This window comes from Musa acuminata, chromosome BXJ3-9 (assembly GCF_036884655.1).
Source record: "Musa acuminata AAA Group cultivar baxijiao chromosome BXJ3-9, Cavendish_Baxijiao_AAA, whole genome shotgun sequence".
Classification (NCBI taxonomy): Eukaryota; Viridiplantae; Streptophyta; class Magnoliopsida; order Zingiberales; family Musaceae; genus Musa; species Musa acuminata.
This window is the reverse complement of record NC_088357.1, coordinates 7,889,091-7,910,826: the sequence shown is the minus strand read 5'-3', so window position 1 is coordinate 7,910,826 and position 21,736 is coordinate 7,889,091. Positions and strand designations below refer to the sequence as shown.

The 21,736-nt window shown below is 40.3% G+C and overlaps 2 protein-coding genes and 1 long non-coding RNA gene across 5 annotated transcripts; all 3 read left to right on the top strand.

Moving 5' to 3' along the window:
- The first annotated feature begins 517 nt into the window (after positions 1 to 517).
- Positions 518 to 3,674, top strand: LOC103997686 (uncharacterized). Of its 3 annotated transcripts, none has more exons than XR_672660.3 (4): positions 518 to 648; positions 1,118 to 1,217; positions 2,819 to 2,892; positions 3,444 to 3,674. It is a non-coding gene; the product is annotated as an uncharacterized LOC103997686 (long non-coding RNA). The 3 variants fall into 3 exon arrangements; XR_010501490.1 differs by having other exon boundaries at positions 520 to 648; positions 1,099 to 1,217; XR_010501491.1 differs by lacking the exon at positions 1,118 to 1,217 and having other exon boundaries at positions 520 to 648.
- An 841-nt stretch (positions 3,675 to 4,515) lies between these two features.
- LOC103997813 (uncharacterized) lies at positions 4,516 to 5,714 on the top strand. The gene is made up of 2 exons (XM_009419138.3): positions 4,516 to 4,948; positions 5,061 to 5,714. Exons 1-2 carry the CDS (start codon positions 4,772 to 4,774, stop codon positions 5,589 to 5,591), a joined length of 708 nt encoding a protein of 235 aa, XP_009417413.2. The 5' UTR covers positions 4,516 to 4,771; the 3' UTR covers positions 5,592 to 5,714.
- A 3,019-nt stretch (positions 5,715 to 8,733) lies between these two features.
- On the top strand, positions 8,734 to 21,312 carry LOC135650032 (receptor-like serine/threonine-protein kinase SD1-7). Its single transcript, XM_065169098.1, has 15 exons — positions 8,734 to 10,099; positions 10,230 to 10,340; positions 10,425 to 10,609; positions 10,931 to 11,141; positions 11,231 to 11,468; positions 11,573 to 11,726; positions 11,799 to 12,106; positions 12,685 to 12,716; positions 15,413 to 16,588; positions 17,390 to 17,518; positions 18,774 to 18,919; positions 19,029 to 19,239; positions 20,323 to 20,560; positions 20,630 to 20,780; positions 20,866 to 21,312. Exons 1-15 carry the CDS (start codon positions 8,782 to 8,784, stop codon positions 21,148 to 21,150), a joined length of 4,893 nt encoding a protein of 1,630 aa, XP_065025170.1. The 5' UTR covers positions 8,734 to 8,781; the 3' UTR covers positions 21,151 to 21,312.
- Positions 21,313 to 21,736: the final 424 nt, after the last annotated feature.

The following is a 21,736-nucleotide window of genomic DNA, read 5'->3' as shown; positions in this document are numbered from 1 at the left end:
CACAAATCTCAAAATCTAACGGTGTGTTGTACGGTGAATAAAGGTTAGATCTTTTCTTTTATGCTATGACCATAGCACTACGCTTCCTAATTTTTCTATGGTATGACACAGACGAATGCCATAAATTAATGAATTAATAATGGCCTGAGTTACAAAAAAACATAAAAGAAGGGGTCAAATTTCTCTTTAAGACAATCAGTCAGTCAAATTAGCTTGTCATACGATATCCAATATGTGCGTACACGCGCGTCGGATTCATATCAGCTTTCGTCTCTGAAGTCGTTATCCGTTGCCCGCAATCACGGTCGAGCCAGGGAACACACTATTCTTCTGTCGTTATGGGTGTGGTTCAAGTACCAGAGAGGGACGTGGTGTTTCCTGCCCCGTTCTAGACAGGGAAAATGCAGCACGCGAAATCAGACGGATCGGTTCGGATCCAACATCGATCGGTATCCGGACGCGTTCGATGAATCGAATTAATAGCCGTTTCCCCCCTGGAGAGCAGCCGCTGACGTTCGAGTGCCTTTATATTAAGAATTTGAGGGAAGGCCGGTTCATTTTGCTTCCACCCACCACTAACCTATCTCGCCCCTTTTCGATCCTATTCTTCGGCGAAGGTGGTGTCCTTCCCTGCTCTTCGCTTCCTAGGTATCAATTCTGTAGTCATGCTATATTTCTGCGTTTTCGTCTTGTTCATCATATTGAATACCATCAGGGTTCTCGGATTCATTCCCGAAGTAAGATGATAGTATAAATCATTCGTCTTTTAGGCGGAGCCCGATATTGCGATGCAAATGTATATCTAAATCTGAAATGCTTATACTATAGATGATTTTATTTGAAAGTTATGAAACCGGAGTTGGGGATTCAGTATTTGGTCTGTGATCAATCTGTTCTTGGTCCTCCAGAACAGTGAATATAATGCAATAATGGATTTATTTGTCAAGTGAAAATCTAACATGGCTTTTTCGGTTAATCTGGCTTCAAGTTTTCCGTTTCATATTAAATCCAATCTCAATATATTTGGAGAAATGGTATCACTCTTTTCCATTTGTCGTTTTTGTCTAATATAGATTGGTAAGACCAACAAATATATAGTTTTCTCTCTTGCATACAGTTCATTTCTGGGCCCAAACTTTTAAATGGGGTGTCAGCATTGCAAGATATTGCTGATTTCCCGAAGCCACCTGAAAAGATCTCTTATCCTCATCAAGCTGGTATGTGAAAAGGCATCTGATAACAAGTCGCTTGAGTTCTTGTTCGTCTACGTAAATAAAGTTTCGCATTTTATTTAAGAAAAACTTTTGCATCTTATCACACTGTGATTACATTCTGTAAGTTCTGACATGAAGTCTTCGTATTTCTCTGGTATCCAGTTGTTACATGCACTGAATTTATCTGGTACAGGTACTGTACATTGATTACACTGATATTTCCTTTTATAGATAACATTTTGACACCTCTGTTAGTGTATTGTAGCTTGCATATCGTCGTAGATAACCGCAATACAAGGTATTTGTTTTGTAGAGGTTTCAGGTGGTTTGCTCTTTTCTGCTTATCATAATTTGCCTCTCTACTGGCTTTCAACACTTAGAACTAGGGTAAACGCTTCATCAAAATCAGGAAAAGGTTCTCTACTGAGAATACGATTACATACCTATCAAATTTAGAATTTGACCCAATACAATAAGTTTCTTAGCCTTTTAGCATCGACAACAGATCCTATTTCTAGATTTTTATATAGGTCTAATTTAGCCAACAGACCTTGTAGATTATTGCAGTAATCTACGATGTTTGATGTACCCTGCGTTTGTCTTTTGAATTTACCTTTTGCTTTGAAAAATCTGAGAAGTAGGTTTTATTGACAGCATCCCAAATATCTCTCATCGTAGGAAGAAGAATGTATGTCTTGCTGATTTCTAGTTGTATGCAATGAAGCAGCCACAATATGTTCTCGACCTCCCAAGTTTCGTATGAAGCATCTTCCGTTGCCAGTGTCTTTGTAGTCTCATTCACATATTTGAACTTCTCTTTACTCATTAGAGAGATCTTAATTGATTGGGACCATTCCAAAAAAAAAAAAAATTCAAAGATCTGGAGAGTATGACTGTCAAATTAAGAGAAATATTTTGTGCGAATAGGTTTAGAAAGATTAGAAATAAACTTAGGAGTTTTAGACATAACCAAAAACAAAGAGAGTCATTAGAGAGGACCGATTATAAAGACTGAGAGAAAGAAACAAATTTGTTGTATACTATAGTCGGTAGAGAAAAAAAATTCAGAACCTAACCTTGATCTAATACCATGAGTAGGACAAAAGGAGAGAATTTCACTTGCCTGAATAGAGAAATTATATATAGTTGAAAAAAAAGGAAAGAACTACCTAAATAGAAAGAAAGAACTACCTAAATAGATCTATGTATTAATAGTATATAGATATAGCCTTATAAGATAATATAATTAGGAAGAAATCAATAATTATATTCTAATCTATCATGTCAGTAAATTTTGATAGATCTTAACAATTTAAATCACAGCAAATCTTAACAGATCTCAACACATACTATGTCGAGTTCCCCCCAAATTGGTCATATGGTCGTAAGATTTGGCGGCAACCAAACCTGTGTTCATGGTTTACCAGTTAGTTCTGTTTCTATTTATTGCACATAAACAAAGAAGAAAGTTCCATAACAGCTTAAATGAATGCAAATGTTGGATTGATTGCTAAAGGAAAGACTGATGAGTCAACTGCTAATGTAATACCTAAACTAATGAACTCTGCTGTTGATACTATACTCCTGTTGTGTTGATTTTGCAGAAGAACTAGAACCTTGTTAGTGTAATTCTCACGACGGCTGGAATCGGGCTTTATCAACTTACTTGCAAAATACGGTATGCTAAGTTTGGTTTTGCTAATTCTGTCCACAGAATGTAAGATTTGCTATACGAATGACTTATAGGATTCTTTTTTTATTTTGGCATGATGCTTTAGATGCTCGTGTTATTGCTCATCAGTTTACAGTATCAGACAAAAAAATGAAAATGCTTTCTGACCATACGAGTCTATTAAAGTACAATCGTAAGTGATTGTTTGATGAAACAAATGTACTGAACTTTGATGACATAACAATAGTTACTATGGTTTTCATGAGTACAAGGCGAACTGATTACACCTACCATGCTAAATAAACGTGAAAGACTACCGAATGATGGAAATTGTAATCGTGGAACTTCAAAATGCATAAACATATTTTTCAGCTGCTTCATTTGTGGTGCTAATTGTTTCCATCTGCAATCTATTCCATCTGAACTTTGATGACTGCTTCATTTGTGCATGATGGTAACTCTTTGTTAGCTAAATCTTGCAATCAAGTTTTGTCTTAATTATGTTCTCTTTAGATTTGGTTGGACCAACAATTACTTAATCTGATCTTACTTTTCAGGGAATATTACTTCAATGAGGCACAAGAGGCACCTGTCCAAGAATGATCAGCCAGGTATCTTCGATGTTGAAGGAATAAATTGCTCATTTGACCATGATGTAAGCTAACAGTTCTAGTCTTCCAATCATCGTGCTTAAATGTGCAAGCAGGGAAACTACTATGAAAATAAGGTATTGCTGAATGCTGTGAAAACGCATAAAGGAAACATGTCGTGGTTTCTCTTTTTATGAAGTTTATTTTGGCTTATTTTTGGGTCAAGACAGCGATTTCTCAACGTCACAAGGAAGAAGAAAAGGACAAGACAAGACAGCGATTTCGCAGGATGATCATCATAAGCAGCTAATTCTTCTCTTTAACAGTTCATAGCCTGTTCTTCCGACTGCCTGCGTCTTCTGTTCTTCTACTCGTGGCGCCAAAGCTGTAGTCCCATTAAAGATTAACGAGTCTTGATGTGCCATTCTTATCATCCATGTGGCGTCTGACGTGGACAGAAAGCAAGAACGCACCATGGTTCTGGCGGTGCTTCAAACTTGTCACATCATGATTTTGTCCGACACCATATACTACAGTATTAGCCAGGTGGGTATTCATATGTTGGAGTCCTTCCCACGGCGGTGGAATCGAGCGAACTGGTCTTGTAGACGCCGTGGGAGGAGGGCAGGCCGGCACGATTGTGATGTTGGAATGAGATCACGAGTCGCTCGGACGCTACTGTCGTTATTTTGGGTCGTCCGAGTGGGGAGGACTCTGTTCCATGCATCGATCACTCGCCACCGACTCGGTCGAGCGGCCACTCGTGCGTCTCCCATGGAGATCGAGCAAAAATGGAAACTCCAGGATCGCATCCTTTCAACCCAGAAGACCAAAATACCCTCCTTCCGAGACCCTCGACGCCTGTGCAGAAGACGGTGTCAATCGGTCAAACCCAACCAAGACAGGGATCGAGTCAATTTGTGAACAGACACGTGTGTTATCCTTCCATATCCGCCCACCAGCGCTTTGATGATGGCCGTCGAAGGGGGTCCCACCTACATAGGCGAGTGGATCAATATGGTGATACAGGGAGAAGGAATCCAGCGGAGAAAACAAGGTACAGAACTGTCACTCACCTCCACACTGACATCTCCCCTATCGCCAGTACGGGAAACTTAGGCAGCAGGGAATGCCCAAAACCACCCCCCTGTCATGTATATAGACTGCGCTCCAGCAGTCTCTTCCACCCCTCACCCACCAAATTCTTGGACGAGGAAGACAGACTCGTGTAGTTTCTCCTCCTCCTATTCGCGCCTCTCGTGAACCCAGTGCTGGAGTCGAAGCCCATCGCTGCCATGGGAAACTGCAGTAGAAAGCACCAGGGAGTCTTCTGCTTCTCCGCCTCGAGTTTGGACGACGAGGCGAACGCGTACAGAGGCGACGTAAACCCGGAGTCGCCCCACTACTTACGATGGCGCCACCACCGACGGGTTGTCGCCAAGATCTTGGGGTCGTCGGCGGTCTCTGCCTTGGTACGGGTTCTGCGTCCATGTGTTCCTTCTGCAATTTTAGATCTTGTATGGATTCCAAACTGGATATTTTACTCTCCTGCATGATTGTTTTGGATGAATGAATTGATATCAGAAGCGAAGCAATAGGAAGAGGAAAGAGTCGAGGCAACCGTCGTCGCAGAAGGGATCGGATTCAACGGATGACGACGACCGGAAGACGGCGTCGATTCTTTCCACCTCCGTCTCCTCTAACTCATCGTTTTTCTCTATCGCGTCCTCGCCATCCTTCCGCTCCACTCCGGACGCCACGGAGCAGAAGCCCCAGCGAAAGCAGGCACCGCAGCCCGTGGGGCCGGAGCTGAGGAAGACCCCATCGGGGGGGCCGGTGAGCACTTCCGATTCGGGCATTGCAATCTTTCTACTCATCGGGAGCCTGGTGGTGATGGTATTCTGGGGGAGATTCTTGGCGATCCTGTGGACGTCGTCGTGGCTCTTCTTCATTGCTTGTTGGTGCTATGCACGCGGAACGGCTGCGGCGGCGGCCATCAAGCAAGTGGACGAGTGTACACTGACCACAGAGCTCCGGCGGAGGTGGACGGAAGAGGCGGAGGAGAAGAAGCGGGTCGTCCGACGAGGCCTCTTGGAAAGAAGCCGAAGGATTTGACTATAACAAGATAAAGAAAAGAAGATATTTAAGAAAAAAAATTACTATAATTATGATAGTTTTAGTTCCTTTTAAGTATGATCCATATGAGATCTGATGGTGGTGTGTTTTGATCCACCCATTACAGGTTAGATTTAAAATTTTGCCCCGTAGAACTAATTATTTCTTTGAATTGTATTGATATTAACCTTAAAAAAAAATAAAAAGGCAAGAAAATCTTGTCTCTTACTTCGACTGGTGCAACTTGGGAAATGGTTCTCCTTTGGCTTTGGACAAGAGCACTTCCAGAAGCATTAAAAACATTCGTATAGTTTCCAAGGTTGTTTGCATGGGATTTGACACAGCATGGGATACGTATAATCTCAATCACTTGCGAGTGCTGCTTCATGCGACACAAAAGCGTTCATGCGCAGGCAATGTTGTGTCGCACAGGCCAGGCGAATGTGGCGTCTTATCTCATGTGAAGAAAGCGTGAAAGGAAGAGACTAAGAAAAAGCACGATCACAGTTCTTGTCATCGTCATATCAATCAGCAACGTATGTGCTCGTGGATGGAAACGAAGGTTGTGAAAGTAGGGCGTGATGATTACAAAAGTCATCTTGTTTAGGGCGTAGCTGACCAGTTCCATGATCATACGTGCCGATCTTTGCAAGATACTCTTCGACCGATTGTATATATTAGATAGATAGATACACGTGTATATTAGGACTTTGATAGGGTCAATTCTCTGCTGTTCAAAGTGCGAACGCTACTTTGACTTTGGTCTTCGAATTATCGAGAACGCCTTTTTCCCTTGCGGTAAATCTAATGTTGATGACCCTTCTTTGGGATCAAACATGTGTGGTTGTATTAAGGTCTGCCATTCTTTTTGAAAGGACAGCAAGGTTATTATGGTCATCGTAACGTGGCGGAAAAGCTAAGACTTTAATGCTCTAGTTTGATCTTCGTTTGCGTTGGCCTTCACTGTTTGTGCACATATTAATTATGTGGAGACAACGATCGTCACTGCTCAGATAGATATGTTCCTCACGGTTATCTTAAGCCACTTCAGTGCATGCTTTCGATGTCCGATCTCTGTTCATTAATTGTTACGGTTCTAAAACTGAAAGAGCTACTTAAAGCAAATAATTAGCGTGTGTGTCTGCTTGGTGGAAAACTAGTTATCAAATCCGAAAAGGACAATTTCATCGGATCCAAAAGAAAATCGAGAATCAAACTTAAATCAATTAGATCGTTCAGAATAAAAACAAAAATAAACTATTCTTGAAATGAATTTTGCTTTTAAAATAATTGTAATTTATATGACAGTTTGATTGATTTTTATTCATATTTCTAATATAATACATAATTTTGATTTTATATATAAAAAAATATGAAACATATGATCCGATTAGTCGACCCACTGATTCAATGATCCAATGACCTAAGATTAGAGCCACTCAATGTTGAATCCCTTTCTGGTTTTGCTTTCGTTGATGCCCAGCATGCACTGATAGACTTATTTCTTTTGATTTATGAGGGAGATGGGGTCTCTCTCGTCTTCGTGCTCTCGGAAGGCAGCGGGAATACGATCCGATAACGGATCCTGATATGTGTCCAAGATTTATCTGAACCCTCCATAATCTTGATTTGGTAGCTATTAAAGAAACTATATCTCTACCAAATCACAAGGATTATTGTGATTAAGGACACCAAATCACATGTATATGCAAATACATCATCAAGTGGAGTACATGGGTCGGATCTTGTCACCTATGAATCGCTAAACGTGTTGATCCAATCCAATCTACCGCCATCCTCCTTTAAAGAGCATATCTGTATGGAGTCCGACAACACGAAACCATATGATAGTTGCATGTCATCCACCGTTGAACAGTTTAAATGTTCTTCGTTTATAGTATGATCTTTCTTGCAGCCTAATATGTCCGCAAGGAGTAGTTACAATTTGACACGTGTAATTTAATATATAGACAACTCTCAACATGTCATCTTTATCTAATCGGTTCGTCAACTTCACTTAAGGGCTTGAATCTATGAGACTAACAATATGACACCAACAAGAGGATTGATTCACCTCCATAAGATCAGTCACATGATACTGAAATAAAAAATTGACTCGATAACCTGTTATTTTCTATCCTCAAGATTCATTGCATAATTTAATTTATAATTGGATGGTGTGCATAATCATTCTTGATATTAATCATGGCCTTCGTCGAAAGGTCACATCTTGTGTTATAAATAAGCTCTCAGGTATGTTATCAAATATTTAATTCTTTTGGATTGATAATTTTTTAAAATTTGATGCTTAATCGAATGCTTCGAACCTAAACTAATTTAATCATCAAATGAACCTTATCGAATATACCCTGATGTAGTTATCGAGTCTGAGTTATTGAGTCCATCATAAGCTTAGTATCAAGATGATTAAAGATTTAATAAAAATTACAAAACTAGGTCGAGATAATCTCAATCCATTTGATATTTAAGGCAGTAGTAATATGGAAAAAGACGATGTTAAATTTAAAATAATTAAATATTTAATTGAATAATATACTTTGAGACCCTTTTCTAGATGGTTCCAATAACCGTCAACATTTAGCAAGAAGGTGTTCCGCATGAATGATCTCATCTTAACTCGAATATGAAAAGTCACACGAATAGTTGTACATTATAATTAGCACTGTTGCGCTGATCACGATCGGGTTAACAACGCGCTGGCTATGAACTAATGACACGAAAGCTCTTATGCTCACGTGTTAAATATGTCGTATTAGATATGAAACTATCTATTTAATTCCTTTCGAAATGTGATCTATAATAAAAATAATTAATTAGGAGATTTATTCACCGAAAGTAAAAGAGATGTTACCACAGATGTGCTTTGACTTTGAATGTTCCACGTCTACATGTGAGTACGAGACAATGAAGCTTCCCGACTTCTTCGAGTGGGCCAGCCGAATCGAAGAAAAGAAAAAGGCAACGCACACACCGATGATTTCTTTCTGGTGCATTCATCTCCACGCACCAAAGCTTGACTTGCCGATTACGAGCAGTCAGTCAATGCTCCGGATGGACAACTTGGTTATTCTACTCCAACGCTTCTTTCTTGTCATACCATTCCACACGGACTTTACGACTTTATCTACCTTGCAGATCACAGGGAGCTCGGAACTCGCTTTATGCCATAATGGACGGCACCACTGGCCGCTACATCCTCCTCCCCCTCTTGATCATCTCCACTGCTTCACGGATCGTGTTTTCGCTTGCGGCAGACACCCTGTTGCCATCCCAATCCCTCCGAGATGGACAAACGCTTGTCTCTGCCAACAAGACCTTCGAATTTGGCTTCTTCAGTCCCGGCAGCTCGACCAACCGCTATGTCGGCATATGGTATCACAAAGTGCCAAAGCAAACGCTGGTATGGGTGGCTAACAGAGACAACGCGATCGCAGACAAATCCGGTGTGCTCATGTTCGACGACAACAATGGGGATCTCATACTTTTAGACGGCAGGGGTAGCTCATCCGTATTGGCCTCCGGTCTTGGGACGAATAACAGGGAAGCGACCATCCTGGATTCAGGCAATCTTGTTTTGAGGAGTAGCGATAACACGTCGATGGTCTCGTGGCAGAGCTTCGATCATCCTACTGATACTTTCCTCCCCGGTATGAAGCTTGGACTGAATCGCCGGCAGAACCGGTTGCTTACGTCATGGAAAAGCAAAGATGATCCTGCTCGCGGAGATTTTTCTTTAGGCTTCGATCCTACCGGCAAGCCCAAGTTCCTTATCTGGAAGAAAGGGACTACTTATTGGAGCAGTGGGGATTGGGACGGGGAAATATTCAACTTGATTCCTGAGATGGCTTCAAACGACATCTACTTTTTTGAATTCGTCAGTGACGAACACGAACTGTACGTCACTTACTCTATCAAGGATGACTCTATCATTTCAAGATTCATTATCGGTATTTCAGGTCAAATCCAGCAAATGAGATGGGTAGAGAACAAAACATCGTGGATGATGTTCTGGGCTCAACCACGCACCCAATGCAATGTGTATGACCTCTGCGGGGCATTTGGCGTTTGCAATGAAGCGATACAACCAAAGGCTTGCGACTGCTTGCCTGGTTTTCAGCCAGCATCTTTGCAAGATTGGACTGAAGGAAGCACAGGAGGAGGGTGCCTCAGGAAAACCAGCTTGCAGTGCGAGAGCGGAGAAAAGCCAGATAAGTTTGTGGAGATGCCCCATATGAAGTTTAATGCAAATGCAACTAAATTGGATGTTTCAGATGCCAAAGACTGTGAATCAGCCTGCCATAAACATTGTAACTGTACCGCTTATGCCTTCTCCGGAGGTTGTAGCTTATGGCAAGGGGACCTTGTAAATCTGCAACAAGTCGACGGTGGTGAAAACATCAACATTGGAACTTTGTACATTCGAGTTGCTGATTCCGAGTCTCAAGGAGCGCAAGTATCTGAACCCAAGATCTCCTCAGATCATAAAGGTAACTGAAAAGAACACAATACACACTATAGGCACCTTTGTGGGAAAATTTTCAGGACACATTTGCCTCATTATTGCTCTAAATTAAGCAGGGGATTTAGTGTGACATCTAACGTTAGCACATTTTGTAGGGAAAAAGAGGAAGCTGCTGCAAATCATGGCCTCGGTAGCAGCATCTCTTACATTACTCCTGTCTTGCTCTCTCGTGTGTTTTCTGTGGTTCAGAAAACGGAGAAGCAGAGGTAATGAATGATGTCGCAGATACTGTGAGTACTCATTGTTTATGCATATGTTGTTTATGATTCTCACCTTATGTAACCAATCAGACACAAAAAGGTCACACGAGGAGAAATCATTACTTGCATTGGTGAATCACTTACCAATTAAGATCGGAGAAGGCGACAGAGCTGCAGAGTTCTTGCTGTACCATTTCTCAGATATAGAAAAAGCCACAAGCGACTTTTCAGCCGAGAATAAGCTTGGAGAGGGTGGGTTTGGACCTGTTTATAAGGTATCATATCTATACAACACTCCGAACGGACCTTTGTGTGCTCGAGCTTCACTGAGAGCTAATATTTTATTTGCTGAGCTCTTTTAAGTCCATATACATGAAATATATTTGCAAACCAATTCAAACAGGTCTTGCAAGGATCAATTAGAATTGGTAGTCATATCAGCCTGAGCAAAGATTGTTCGGTTATGTAGAGACAAGAAAAAACACAAGCAAATTTGACCTACATAGCTGAGGAAGACTCGAGTACAAAGCAAATTTACAGGCTTTTAAATGCACCACTCATTGTCTTTAATGGAGATCTTTGGTACATTTTTTCAGGGCCAATTGCCAGAAGGACAGGAGATAGCGGTCAAAAGACTTTCTGCACGTTCTGGACAAGGGCTACTCGAGTTCAGTAATGAAATTATTCTCATAGCAAAGCTTCAGCATAGGAATTTAGTAAGGCTATTGGGATACTGCATTCAAGGAGAGGAGAAGCTACTCGTCTATGAATACATGCCCAACAAGAGCTTGGACTTCTTCCTATTCGGTCGGTTTTGACTAAGATTTGCTGCTTCATTTTACTTGCATCTATAAGAACTCTTGGCATCATGCTTGAATTTATCTATCTGTTGTCAGACTCAACCAGAGGAGCCCTTCTGGACTGGAGCAAGCGCGCCCATATCATTGAAGGGATAGCTCAAGGCCTTCTTTATCTTCACAAGCACTCCAGACTGCGTGTCATTCACAGGGATCTGAAAGCCAGCAACATTCTCCTGGACGCGGACGTGAATCCTAAGATATCGGACTTTGGCATGGCCAGAATTTTTGGCTCAAACGAAACACAAGCAAACACAAACAGAGTTGTTGGAACATAGTAAGTGTAACGCATTTTTCGTGATGGATGACTACATCAGCGCATTCCATAAAATCAATATGCATGTGCTGACAGTAAGTGTATCATCTTATTATACCTTTCAGTGGGTACATGGCACCTGAGTATGCTTCACAGGGTCAATTCTCGATCAAGTCTGATGTCTTCAGTTTTGGTGTTCTGCTCCTGGAGATCGTAACTGGAAAGAGAAGTGCAGGTTTTCATCAATATGGGGGGAATGCACTCAACCTTCTGGGTCATGTGAGTATAACTTGGTGATATGAACATGTATCAACCAACTTGAGCTCTTATTACTTGGTTTGATTGGCACAGGCATGGGAACTATGGAAAGCAGGTAACTGGTCGGAGCTTATGGATCCATCTCTAGGCGATGGATGTCCATCTTGGGAGGTGTCGAGGTGCATTCATGTGGCGCTCATGTGCGTCCAAGAAAACGCTGGTGACAGGCCCACCATGTCGGATGTCATCGCTATGCTTGGTAATGAAAGTGTCGCTTTGGCGGATCCTAAACAGCCTGCTTTCTTCACAGTGGCAACTGCAACCGAGGCAGAACACGCATCGATGTTAGCTGCGAATTGTTCTTTAAATGAGATGACCATCACCACGCCGGAGGGCCGATAGTTCTCTTTAGAGTCCTCATTCAATGGCAAAGTTGAGGGGTAAGGCAACCACGAATGCCATCAGAAATTGGTGAATGTTCAGTTATTCATGTCCAGTAAGAAAAGATAGGTGTGCCGTCACAGAATGTCTTACGCCGACGGTTCTGCAGCTTGTATCCGTTTCGTCCTTTGTGTTCTGAATCTGATTGCTGACGGTCAAAGCCACACCTTTCTTTATAGAGAGATTTAGGTTTTGCTTAGCCGGAGTATACTACAAAGCCATTGGCTTTTCGAAGCGCAAGAACGACGCGATGTCTCGACTTCCTACTGGCGTCAAACTACTTGGTTTTGCTTCCTACTTGGGCAGGAGTGGTCATGGCTAGCGGACAGTCAGGCACGAGATGAGATGTGTGCCTGAAAACTTACGATCTCCGGTTTACTTTGTACAATAGGAACAATCTGCCGTAACTTGTAGGCCACTATGGCTGGCTTTTATATGTTCAGAAGTTATATGCTGCTTTTCTAATCCATATCTATTTCATGTGGAATTCAAAAGATCAAAAACAATTAATATCTAAGTATCTGCTACACTGGAGCAGCAAAGAGAATGTTTACATGAAGGATGACAAAGGTACACTGCAGAGAACAAGAGGGACAAGAGAACAGCAGCACAAGCCAGAAGGAACAAATTAAAGAGTGAAAAAGGACTATCATACAAAACTCTCCATTGTCTCAAGTCCAAGTAGCTTTTTTGCTGATTTCGAATCTTACGTCAGAAAATTCTTGAAGTTGTCCTGCAAGTTGACTTTAGATTTCCGCTCCTTAATCCACCTGAAGTCCCCCTTGTCCATGGAAAGTAGCAGTTCCTTTTATTCTTTCACTGCATCTTTCCTCGTAATAACAATCTCAGAGAACTATGATATCTAGTTTAGTTAAACCACTTGACATCCCGACCTATGATATCGAGTAACAAGAAGTTTAGGTACAGGATACCGGCAATAGGTACTTCAAGCTCGTTGCAATGTGTAAGAGATCTGTAACATGAATCGAGATTTGAGTACTGTCCTTTTCTTTGCGTCTTTCTCTGTTTCTTCTTGTGTTTTGACAAAGTCAGAAGTCGACTTCTTTAATGCCGAGATTCTCCAGGTTCTACTTAACCTGTGATCGACTAGAGGAGCCATTGACTTCAGAAGAGAGGTGCTTTAAGAATGCATTGTTCCTATTGGTGCCAAAGTAGAAGAGAGAAAGAATGTCCATCACCAAGCTCTGGATCGTGCTTGCCCTTTCTGCAGGAGTTCTCGTAGCTCATGGTCAGCCAGGTACGAATGAACTGTGTGCCTAAACTTTGTGATCTCCCTGCTAGCTTTCCTGGTGCGAATTTGCCTGTAAAGGAGCTTTCTTGCTGAACTCTATACATGATTATTGTCTTTGCTACTTCCGCAGATTCTTCTACCACTTAAAAGTGGTTGGCATCTAAATCTTGTGCTCTTGTTAAGGATAAACTGTTTTTGAGTCTCTCTCTCTCTCTCTCTCTCTCTCTCTCTGTGAAGTAGTTAGCTTACAATTACAAGCAGTAAGGCAATCACATGAAACAGTAGTATGATACCTTTCTTCCCATTTCTTACAAGGAGGTGAGCATCCAAAGAAGTGCTAGAGGCTTGCACAAGGCATGCCGGTTTCCCTTTCGTTTAACTAATCTAGGGCTTGAGCAAGCTTTTCTCTTTCCCTTTCTCTTCTTTGATGAGGAAACTTGAGCAAGCAACTTGGAGGTATTATGTGGATGCGATAATGCCATAAAATGGAGGCATCAGCGAGCAGTTCGCTGACTTTGGCCTATTTGTCCTATTTTTTGGGAGTTCCATTGCCAGTGTAGCAAGAATCCAATAATGCCAATGTGAATATCCAGCCTAGTCAACCAACCTGCGTTCTTGTTGGCCTTCTGATGGGTGCGTATCTTAGAAAGAACACCAAACTTCCCTTGAAAAGGAACAAAAAGACAAACGACCAATTTGTTTAGTTGCATGAAACCGCTATGTCCAGCTGCGTCCGTCAGCTTGACTATGACACCACCAATTTGGCCCATTTTCAAAGTGCATGTTCAAAGTGGATGACTGGATTACCAGTAATTAATAGCTGCACGTGTCACAGCACAGTTTCTTCCCATCGTCATGGCCACCATTTCCACAGTAGAAAACCGAGACCGCCATGTTGCTTCGCGAAAACCAGTATAGTGAAATAATTCAACCACTTTTGTTCTCTAGCGAAACGTGCAACGTCCGTTTTGACTTTTTAGCCTGTAGCTTCGGTCATGACGCCAACTTCCGACTAGAGTTAGTCGTGGGTCAAGTGGAGCCATCTGGATTCAGTCCGATCAAATTCCAAACATCGACTGCGGTCCTTATCCTCAACCGACCCGGTCGCCGATGAGGCGATCGAAATGGGAGATGTTGAGATGAAAATGAGAGTGGTGAGTGGAGACCAGAAATGTTAGGGTTTCCTTTTGTTCTTTTGCGTTGTGTTTTCTTGATATTTCTGCAGCTTCCTCGATAGGGTTTTTCAGGTCAAGGTCTCGCCTTCTTGAGAGTTGAAGGTATGTTTTCATCATAACTCACTCATTCTTTGTTCTTTGTTCTCGATATTATCCCTTACCTATCATTGCTAAACCTACCTAAAATTTGCATGCCCACCCCTATCTTTCTTTAATTTCTTTTGATTCGAACCTCGGATTCTAGTTAGAAAAATCTCCAAAATTGGAGGCAATTCTTAGGAATAGATTGACGAATTCGTGATGATTAGGATCAAAGATGCGAGCTTTTGATGTGATACATAATAGAATGGCGAGGGTTAAACACATGTTATTACTTCTAATAAATAGCCTAATGGTGTTAATTTATCTTCTCAATGATAAATATTACATGATTTGATTTTGAGGCGCAATTGTATTATTACTATAGTTGTTGGTTTCTATTGTCTCAAAACTTCTGCAGTTTATCATGGTACGATCCCAGACTACAATGTAAGGTTCGCATCAACAATTTAGACCATGTGGTATTTTGTGTTTACTATGCAAGAATGCAAGTAAACTTCAACCAATGATATTATTGACATGGGAGCTCTGTTTTGATGCAGTCTATCTAGAAAAGATTCTCAACCATGCTCTTTAGAACAGTTGGCCATTAGATTGTTTGCTTTCGTGAACTTTTCATGCTTGTGTGGCTTGATCTCAGAAGATCTATTAGAAATGCATTTTTGTTGGGTGAGCATGACAATCCAAGTTCCAATATCTTCTCATATTATTTTTCTCTGTCTTCTCTCCTCTCTCTGCAGGAGACACACTAACCTCAAGCACACCTCTCAGTGACAACCAAACCTTAACCTCCGCTGGAGGAATCTTTGAACTGGGCTTCTTCAGACCAGGCAATTCGAGCGAGTGGTACCTGGGAATATGGTATAAGGAAATCCCAGATCAACCAATAGTATGGGTTGCCAACAGGGACACTCCACTGAATGGCTCCGTGAGAATATTGAATCTTACTGCTGATGGAAATCTACTACTGCTCAACAAAGATGCAAATATTTTATGGTCAACGAATACATCGAATGCTACTTATCCATTACTTCAGCTTTCAGACTCAGGAAATCTCATCCTGACAGGAGGAATCCCAAAGAGCATATTATGGCAAAGTTTTGATCATCCATCTGACACATTTCTGGCAGGCATGAAGATTGGATTGGATTTTTCTGCCAAGCTAGACAGACACCTTATATCGTGGAAGAGTAGTTCGGACCCTTCTCCAGGGAACTACTCCTATGGGATGGATCCTCATGGAGTACCAGAAGTCTATATATGGGAAGGATCTTCTCGGACCTTTCGCACTGGACCATGGAATGGAAAAGGTTGGAGTGGCCGTCCTGACATGTGGACAAATGGTGTCCTCCGGTTCCACTTTGTTATGAACCAACATGAGGTATACTATACATTTGAAAGCTTGAACAAGTCTGTTCATTGCCGGGCAGTTCTTGATGCGAGTGGTGTACTGCAACGCTTGGTGTGGTCTACTGCAAGCAATAGATGGGATCTTTTCTGGTTGGTTCCGGAAGACCCCTGCGATCAATACGCAACATGTGGAGCTAATGGGATGTGCACCACCATCTACTCACCTAGATGCCAATGTCTGCAGGGCTTCACTCCTAAGTCACCTAAAGATTGGGATCTTAGAGAGAATTCAGATGGTTGTGTTAGGCGAACAGGTTTAAATTGTTCAACCGATGGTTTTTTTCCTTTGCAAAATGTGAAGCTGCCTGATACTTCAAATGCCAGCACTGAGAGCAACAAGACTCTAAATGAGTGCCAGGACTTGTGCTTGAAGAATTGTTCTTGCTTGGCATATGCTCTGAATGGAGAGAGTATGTGTATAAATTGGCTTAGTGATCTTGTCGATATTAGGATGTTTATAGAAGGAGGTGATGATCTGTACATTCGGCTTGCAGCTTCTGAATTAGGTAAGAAAATTCAACATTGAAACAGAAAGAAAGTCTTTACTTGGAAATTTGGAACAAAGCGTTTGTGAAGTGTTGCTCATTAGTAAAGGACATACAGGACCAGGTAATTCTTAATATAGAAGACTCATATCACAGGAAATGAATTGGTTTCAGTTCAATAATTTACATCTTCCAACCTAGAAAGAATTTAGATAAATAGAACTAGGATCTCATACATTGTAAAAACTGAACTTCCTGTCATGAAAGTCAAGGAACAGAATTGTTTTGCAGTTCAGTTTCCAAAGATGAGGAAGTAAAAGGGTTACCGATTAGCGAACCAAACCACCATCATGTGGACAACTATCAGTGTTTTCTTATTATATACAATTAGGTAGTAACTGTTCTAGATTATTCACTTTTTGTTATACTTGGATAAGTAGTCATGCCATGAATATGCTCTTCCATCTCTAGTGCTTTAAGAATTCACTTGGGAATCTTGGGGAAATGTTCTCGTTTCTACATTGCAATTTTTTCTCCACTCTTGTTGTTGCTAACTTTCTGTATGGAAAGACTCTGTAGGCATAGAGGCCAATGATTAGAACCTTGATAGTTGATCGAGTAGTCGAAGGTGGTACCTTATTTTCCCAGTTGAAATTCAACTTTCTATCCTCCTCTCTTAGCTCATTGGAAGTTCCACTGATATACTTTAAAATCGTTGAATATAACAATGATTGTACGTAGTATAAAACAATTTAGCTGAGTACTGTGTAGTAGAAACTAATGTACCCTTGATAAAAGTTCTAGTTTTAACTTCCTTTGCAGATTCAATAAGTAATTCTGGCAACAAGATAAGATTGGCGATTGCGGTCACTATTCCTGTTCTGAGTTCTCTTCTGTTGCTGTGTGTTGCTTTGCTTTTATGGTTGAAGAGAAGAAGAAGAAGGAACCATGGTATATTTATTTTATATTTGCTTGTACTAATTTGTATCTAGTGTAAATGAATATTTTCTTCTTGTTCCAAAGTTGATCCAAAATCAATGAACAATAGTCTGGAAAGTTAGATAATATTTTACCTGATGTTTGTACAAACAAGAACCACACAGTAAACATGGTCGTCATTGTTGAATCCCCTAGGAAATGTATTATTTTTTGTTCTTTCTTTTGCGTGTGTGTTGCATGGGGACAAAAATTCCTTGCAAGAAACTGCTGAAAATTATTTGCTCATATGTAATTTGAACTTTATTTACACTAGGACATTTTTCTTGCCTAAAGTATTGCCTCAAACATCATTTGTTGATTTTCAATGTCTGCATGATTTTGCTGTAACAATCTTATAGAAGTTTTCTTCCTTGACTGCTATCTGAATATCTTAGATATATGACGAAAGATAATAGTTATTAGGTGTTCAGGATAATTCTTTTTGTTTGACCTTGACGATGATCATACTTTCTTTTTTTTTGTGAAAAGGAACACTAAAGCTAAATTATATTTGAAGAAGTTATCTTCTTTATCTTATCAAGTATCTAAACTGCAGAGTTCATGCATAAGTTTTCACTGCTTCACACTAGAAAACATGGATTGCAAAAGTATTTACACTCTTATCTAGTTTTATTTAGGTTCTATGTTCGTTTCCATGTCCTAGAGTTGATGCTTGCATATTAAAAAATTAAGAGAGTAGACCATCTTGTCTGCCTTGAGTTGCAGTCTTCCTGGTAGTCTATCTGATTGTTTTGACTATGATTGCAGCGTTGCAAATCAATCACTCTCTTCCGTCACCCCACCTTAAAACAGGACACTAAAGAAGAAAAAAAAGATGGTGCCTAATTATTTGACCTACCTTTCTCTTGGAAAGATTTTGGATTTTAATCCTTCTGAAGGTGGTGCCCAATTATTTGACCCAAAGGATTCTTTAGTGCTCCATTTATGACAATGATGTCCTTGTACTCACTTCCTTAAGAGTGGATACTGTAGTTTTAATTTGAGTGGTGATTTCTCTTCTATGGCTTGATGCAGACATTTTTTTTATCTCAACTTGTATGCAGATGATTAAAAGCCTGTAAGAATAACAGGACACTGGAAAACTATTTGCTTATTTTTGGATGAAAGTTTTCTTCATCTATTAACAGCATCAATGGGTGATTACTTGTTAGCTCTGAAAACATTTGGAGGACTTAGTTAACTTATTATTTTCCAATCTATGAGTCAGGTAAAGTGATGAGTTCTCACTCCATTGGAAGCAAAGAAAGCGAGTTAGAGTTGCCTTTATTTGATGTGCGTAGAATCAAAGCTGCCACTGATGACTTCTCCGTAGACAAGATATTAGGTGTGGGTGGGTTTGGCCCTGTTTACAAGGTAACATTTTCAATCACTGGGAATTTGATTATGAATCTAATTATTGTGTATCGTATGCTTTTTAGAAGAACCGTATTCTGAAACTAATATTCTATGTCTAAAATTGCAGGGTCAGTTGGAAGATGGGCACGAAGTTGCTGTCAAGAGGTTGTCCAAAAATTCCATTCAAGGCATAGATGAGTTCAAAACTGAGGTTATGTTAATTGCCAAACTTCAACATCGGAATCTTGTCCGCTTACTTGGCTACTGTATTGAGGATGAGGAAAGAATGCTGATCTATGAGTACATGCAAAATACAAGTTTGGATGCTTTCATATTCGGTTTGGCCTCAAAATCCACACCATTGCATTTATCCTGCACTGCTTGTTAATGCATGTGTATGTATGTCTTAGATCAGTATACATAGAATTATTAACAAACTCTGGTGTTGGTGGTCATCATGCATGTCATGGGATTACAAGCTGGATTATTACTACAATGACTTGATTGACTCTAGCATGAGCCTGAGAGTCTCATAATTATCACTTTGTAGGATGACTAGATAACTTTGGGTAATTGCTTATGAGTTATTGAGTAGTCGTTTGGAAACTTGTTTAATTTCTTATTGTGTACCTTGTAAATTAGTCTACTATGCTTATTTCCTTATAGTTGCAATTGTCTTTTATGATCCTTCAACTATTTTTGAATTGCCACATTTTGTTTGAAGATAGATTTCATACCAAATTGTTAGAATATGATAGGGTAGTCATGGTGAGAAACTAAATGTATCAACTCGATAATTCAGACATTTGCAAAGGTACATTAAATAGTCTTCACAACATATTATGTGTCCGTCATATCTCATTATGCATACCACTTATTTAATTGGATAATTAGCACAAGGACTAGGTAGGGTCCCTGCACACGTTTAATTGGTAGATTGTTGATACAAAACCATTTAAAGTAGCTTACAACCTTAGGATGTTGACAAAAGGAAAATTATATGCTTTGTTCTTCTTTAATATGCTTAGAACTCATTCAAAATGATCTTCATCTTAGTATGGAAGAATGCATAAAAGAAGATAAAGAGAGTACCTAAATAAATCTATGCATAACAGAACATTCTGGTCCAATATTTGACTTTCCGTACACCTGTTGCAGAGTGAATGAAAAGAGTATACCATAAATTATATCTTTTCATTTTCAATCAAATCCGAAGCAGGCAAAAAGTGAATTTCAGTTTGTAGGTTGCAGACCAATTAAGATTGCTGCTTATACCATCATTATATAGATGATATTTTATTGGATCTCATGTGTAAGGATCTAACCTTGGATTCTTATGTGGTGTCAATCTCATGAGACAGCAACTCGTTCATAAGCATCACCTTTATTCTCTTTGACCAACTAAATCGAATATTCAGCAGATAAAAGAAAGAGCAGTCTATTGAATTGGCAAAAGCGCCTTGACATCATAATAGGGATTGCTCGTGGGCTTCTTTATCTTCATCAAGATTCTAGGTTGAGAGTCATTCACAGAGATCTGAAGGCCAGCAATATTCTCCTTGACCATGAGATGAATCCGAAAATTTCAGACTTCGGCACAGCAAGGACATTCAGAGCAGGCCAAACCGAGGGGAACACAAAGAGAGTAGTGGGAACATGGTGAGTTTTACACTAAAATGTTTCAACTATAATATTAAATGATTAGCTAAAATTCTTGATCACATGCAGTGGATATATGTCCCCGGAGTACGCGATGGGCGGGCTCTTTTCAGAGAAATCAGATGTTTTCAGCTTTGGCGTAATGCTACTGGAAATCTTGAGTGGCAAGAAGAATAATGTGGTCCTTCAGGCAGATCAGCGTATAAATCTGTTAGGACATGTCGGTATCTGCGTGTTCTCTACATAAGATCATAAATTTAGTATTCAGCACTGCAAAACTCAAATGTATAAATTGATTTCTGTAGGCTTGGATGCTGTGGAAACAAGGTAGATGCTTGGAGCTGCTGGAAGAATCAATCGGCCACTCTTACCCTGTGTCTGAAGTGTTCAGGTGCTTCCAAGTTGGTTTATTATGCGTGCAAGAAGGGAGCGAAGACAGGCCAACAATGGGAGAGGTTGTTCTGATGCTAAGCAGTGAATCGGTCATGCTACCTCAACCTAATCGGCCTGGTTTCTATGTCACTCGGACTTCCATAGGAGAAGATTGCTCTCCCAGTGAGATCACAATGACCGAACTCGAAGGCCGTTAAAATTACAGTGAATTTTGTGGAAAATTTGTAATGTTTTCCAGGAACCATGTACATATTATTACGTTACTGGTCTTCACTATCAGCAATTGACCATGGAGTTCTTCTTGTTTTTGTAATGATTACAACAATCATCGTTGAATGTGATGTGCCTATAGTTGATAATGTGCCTGTTCAACATCTGGATGTTAAATGGGAGTTCAATTTTAGCACTTGCGAAAGATTTCAGCAACCCCACCATCGTAGGGGTACTGCAAAGAAATTTCATCCAACCTGATGAAAATGTTATGCTCAACCTCTATGTGATATTACTTTTGCAATATGCAGCATCTCTTTCTTCTGCTAAGAATACTAAAAGAGTACAAATGAACGAACACGTAAGACCCGACATAATGCAATGGTTAAGCTATCATTGATCGAGCACTTAAGAGCAATTTTAAAGTCTTTGATCATCTAGATAGAATGATCAATGGTTCATCTAACTCGTTTCTTCCTCAATATTTATCTACATAGACAAATCAAGCATTACTCCGAAAGCTTCACACAAGGAAATCAATACGACTTAATGGATAGAAATATGTTCTGCACA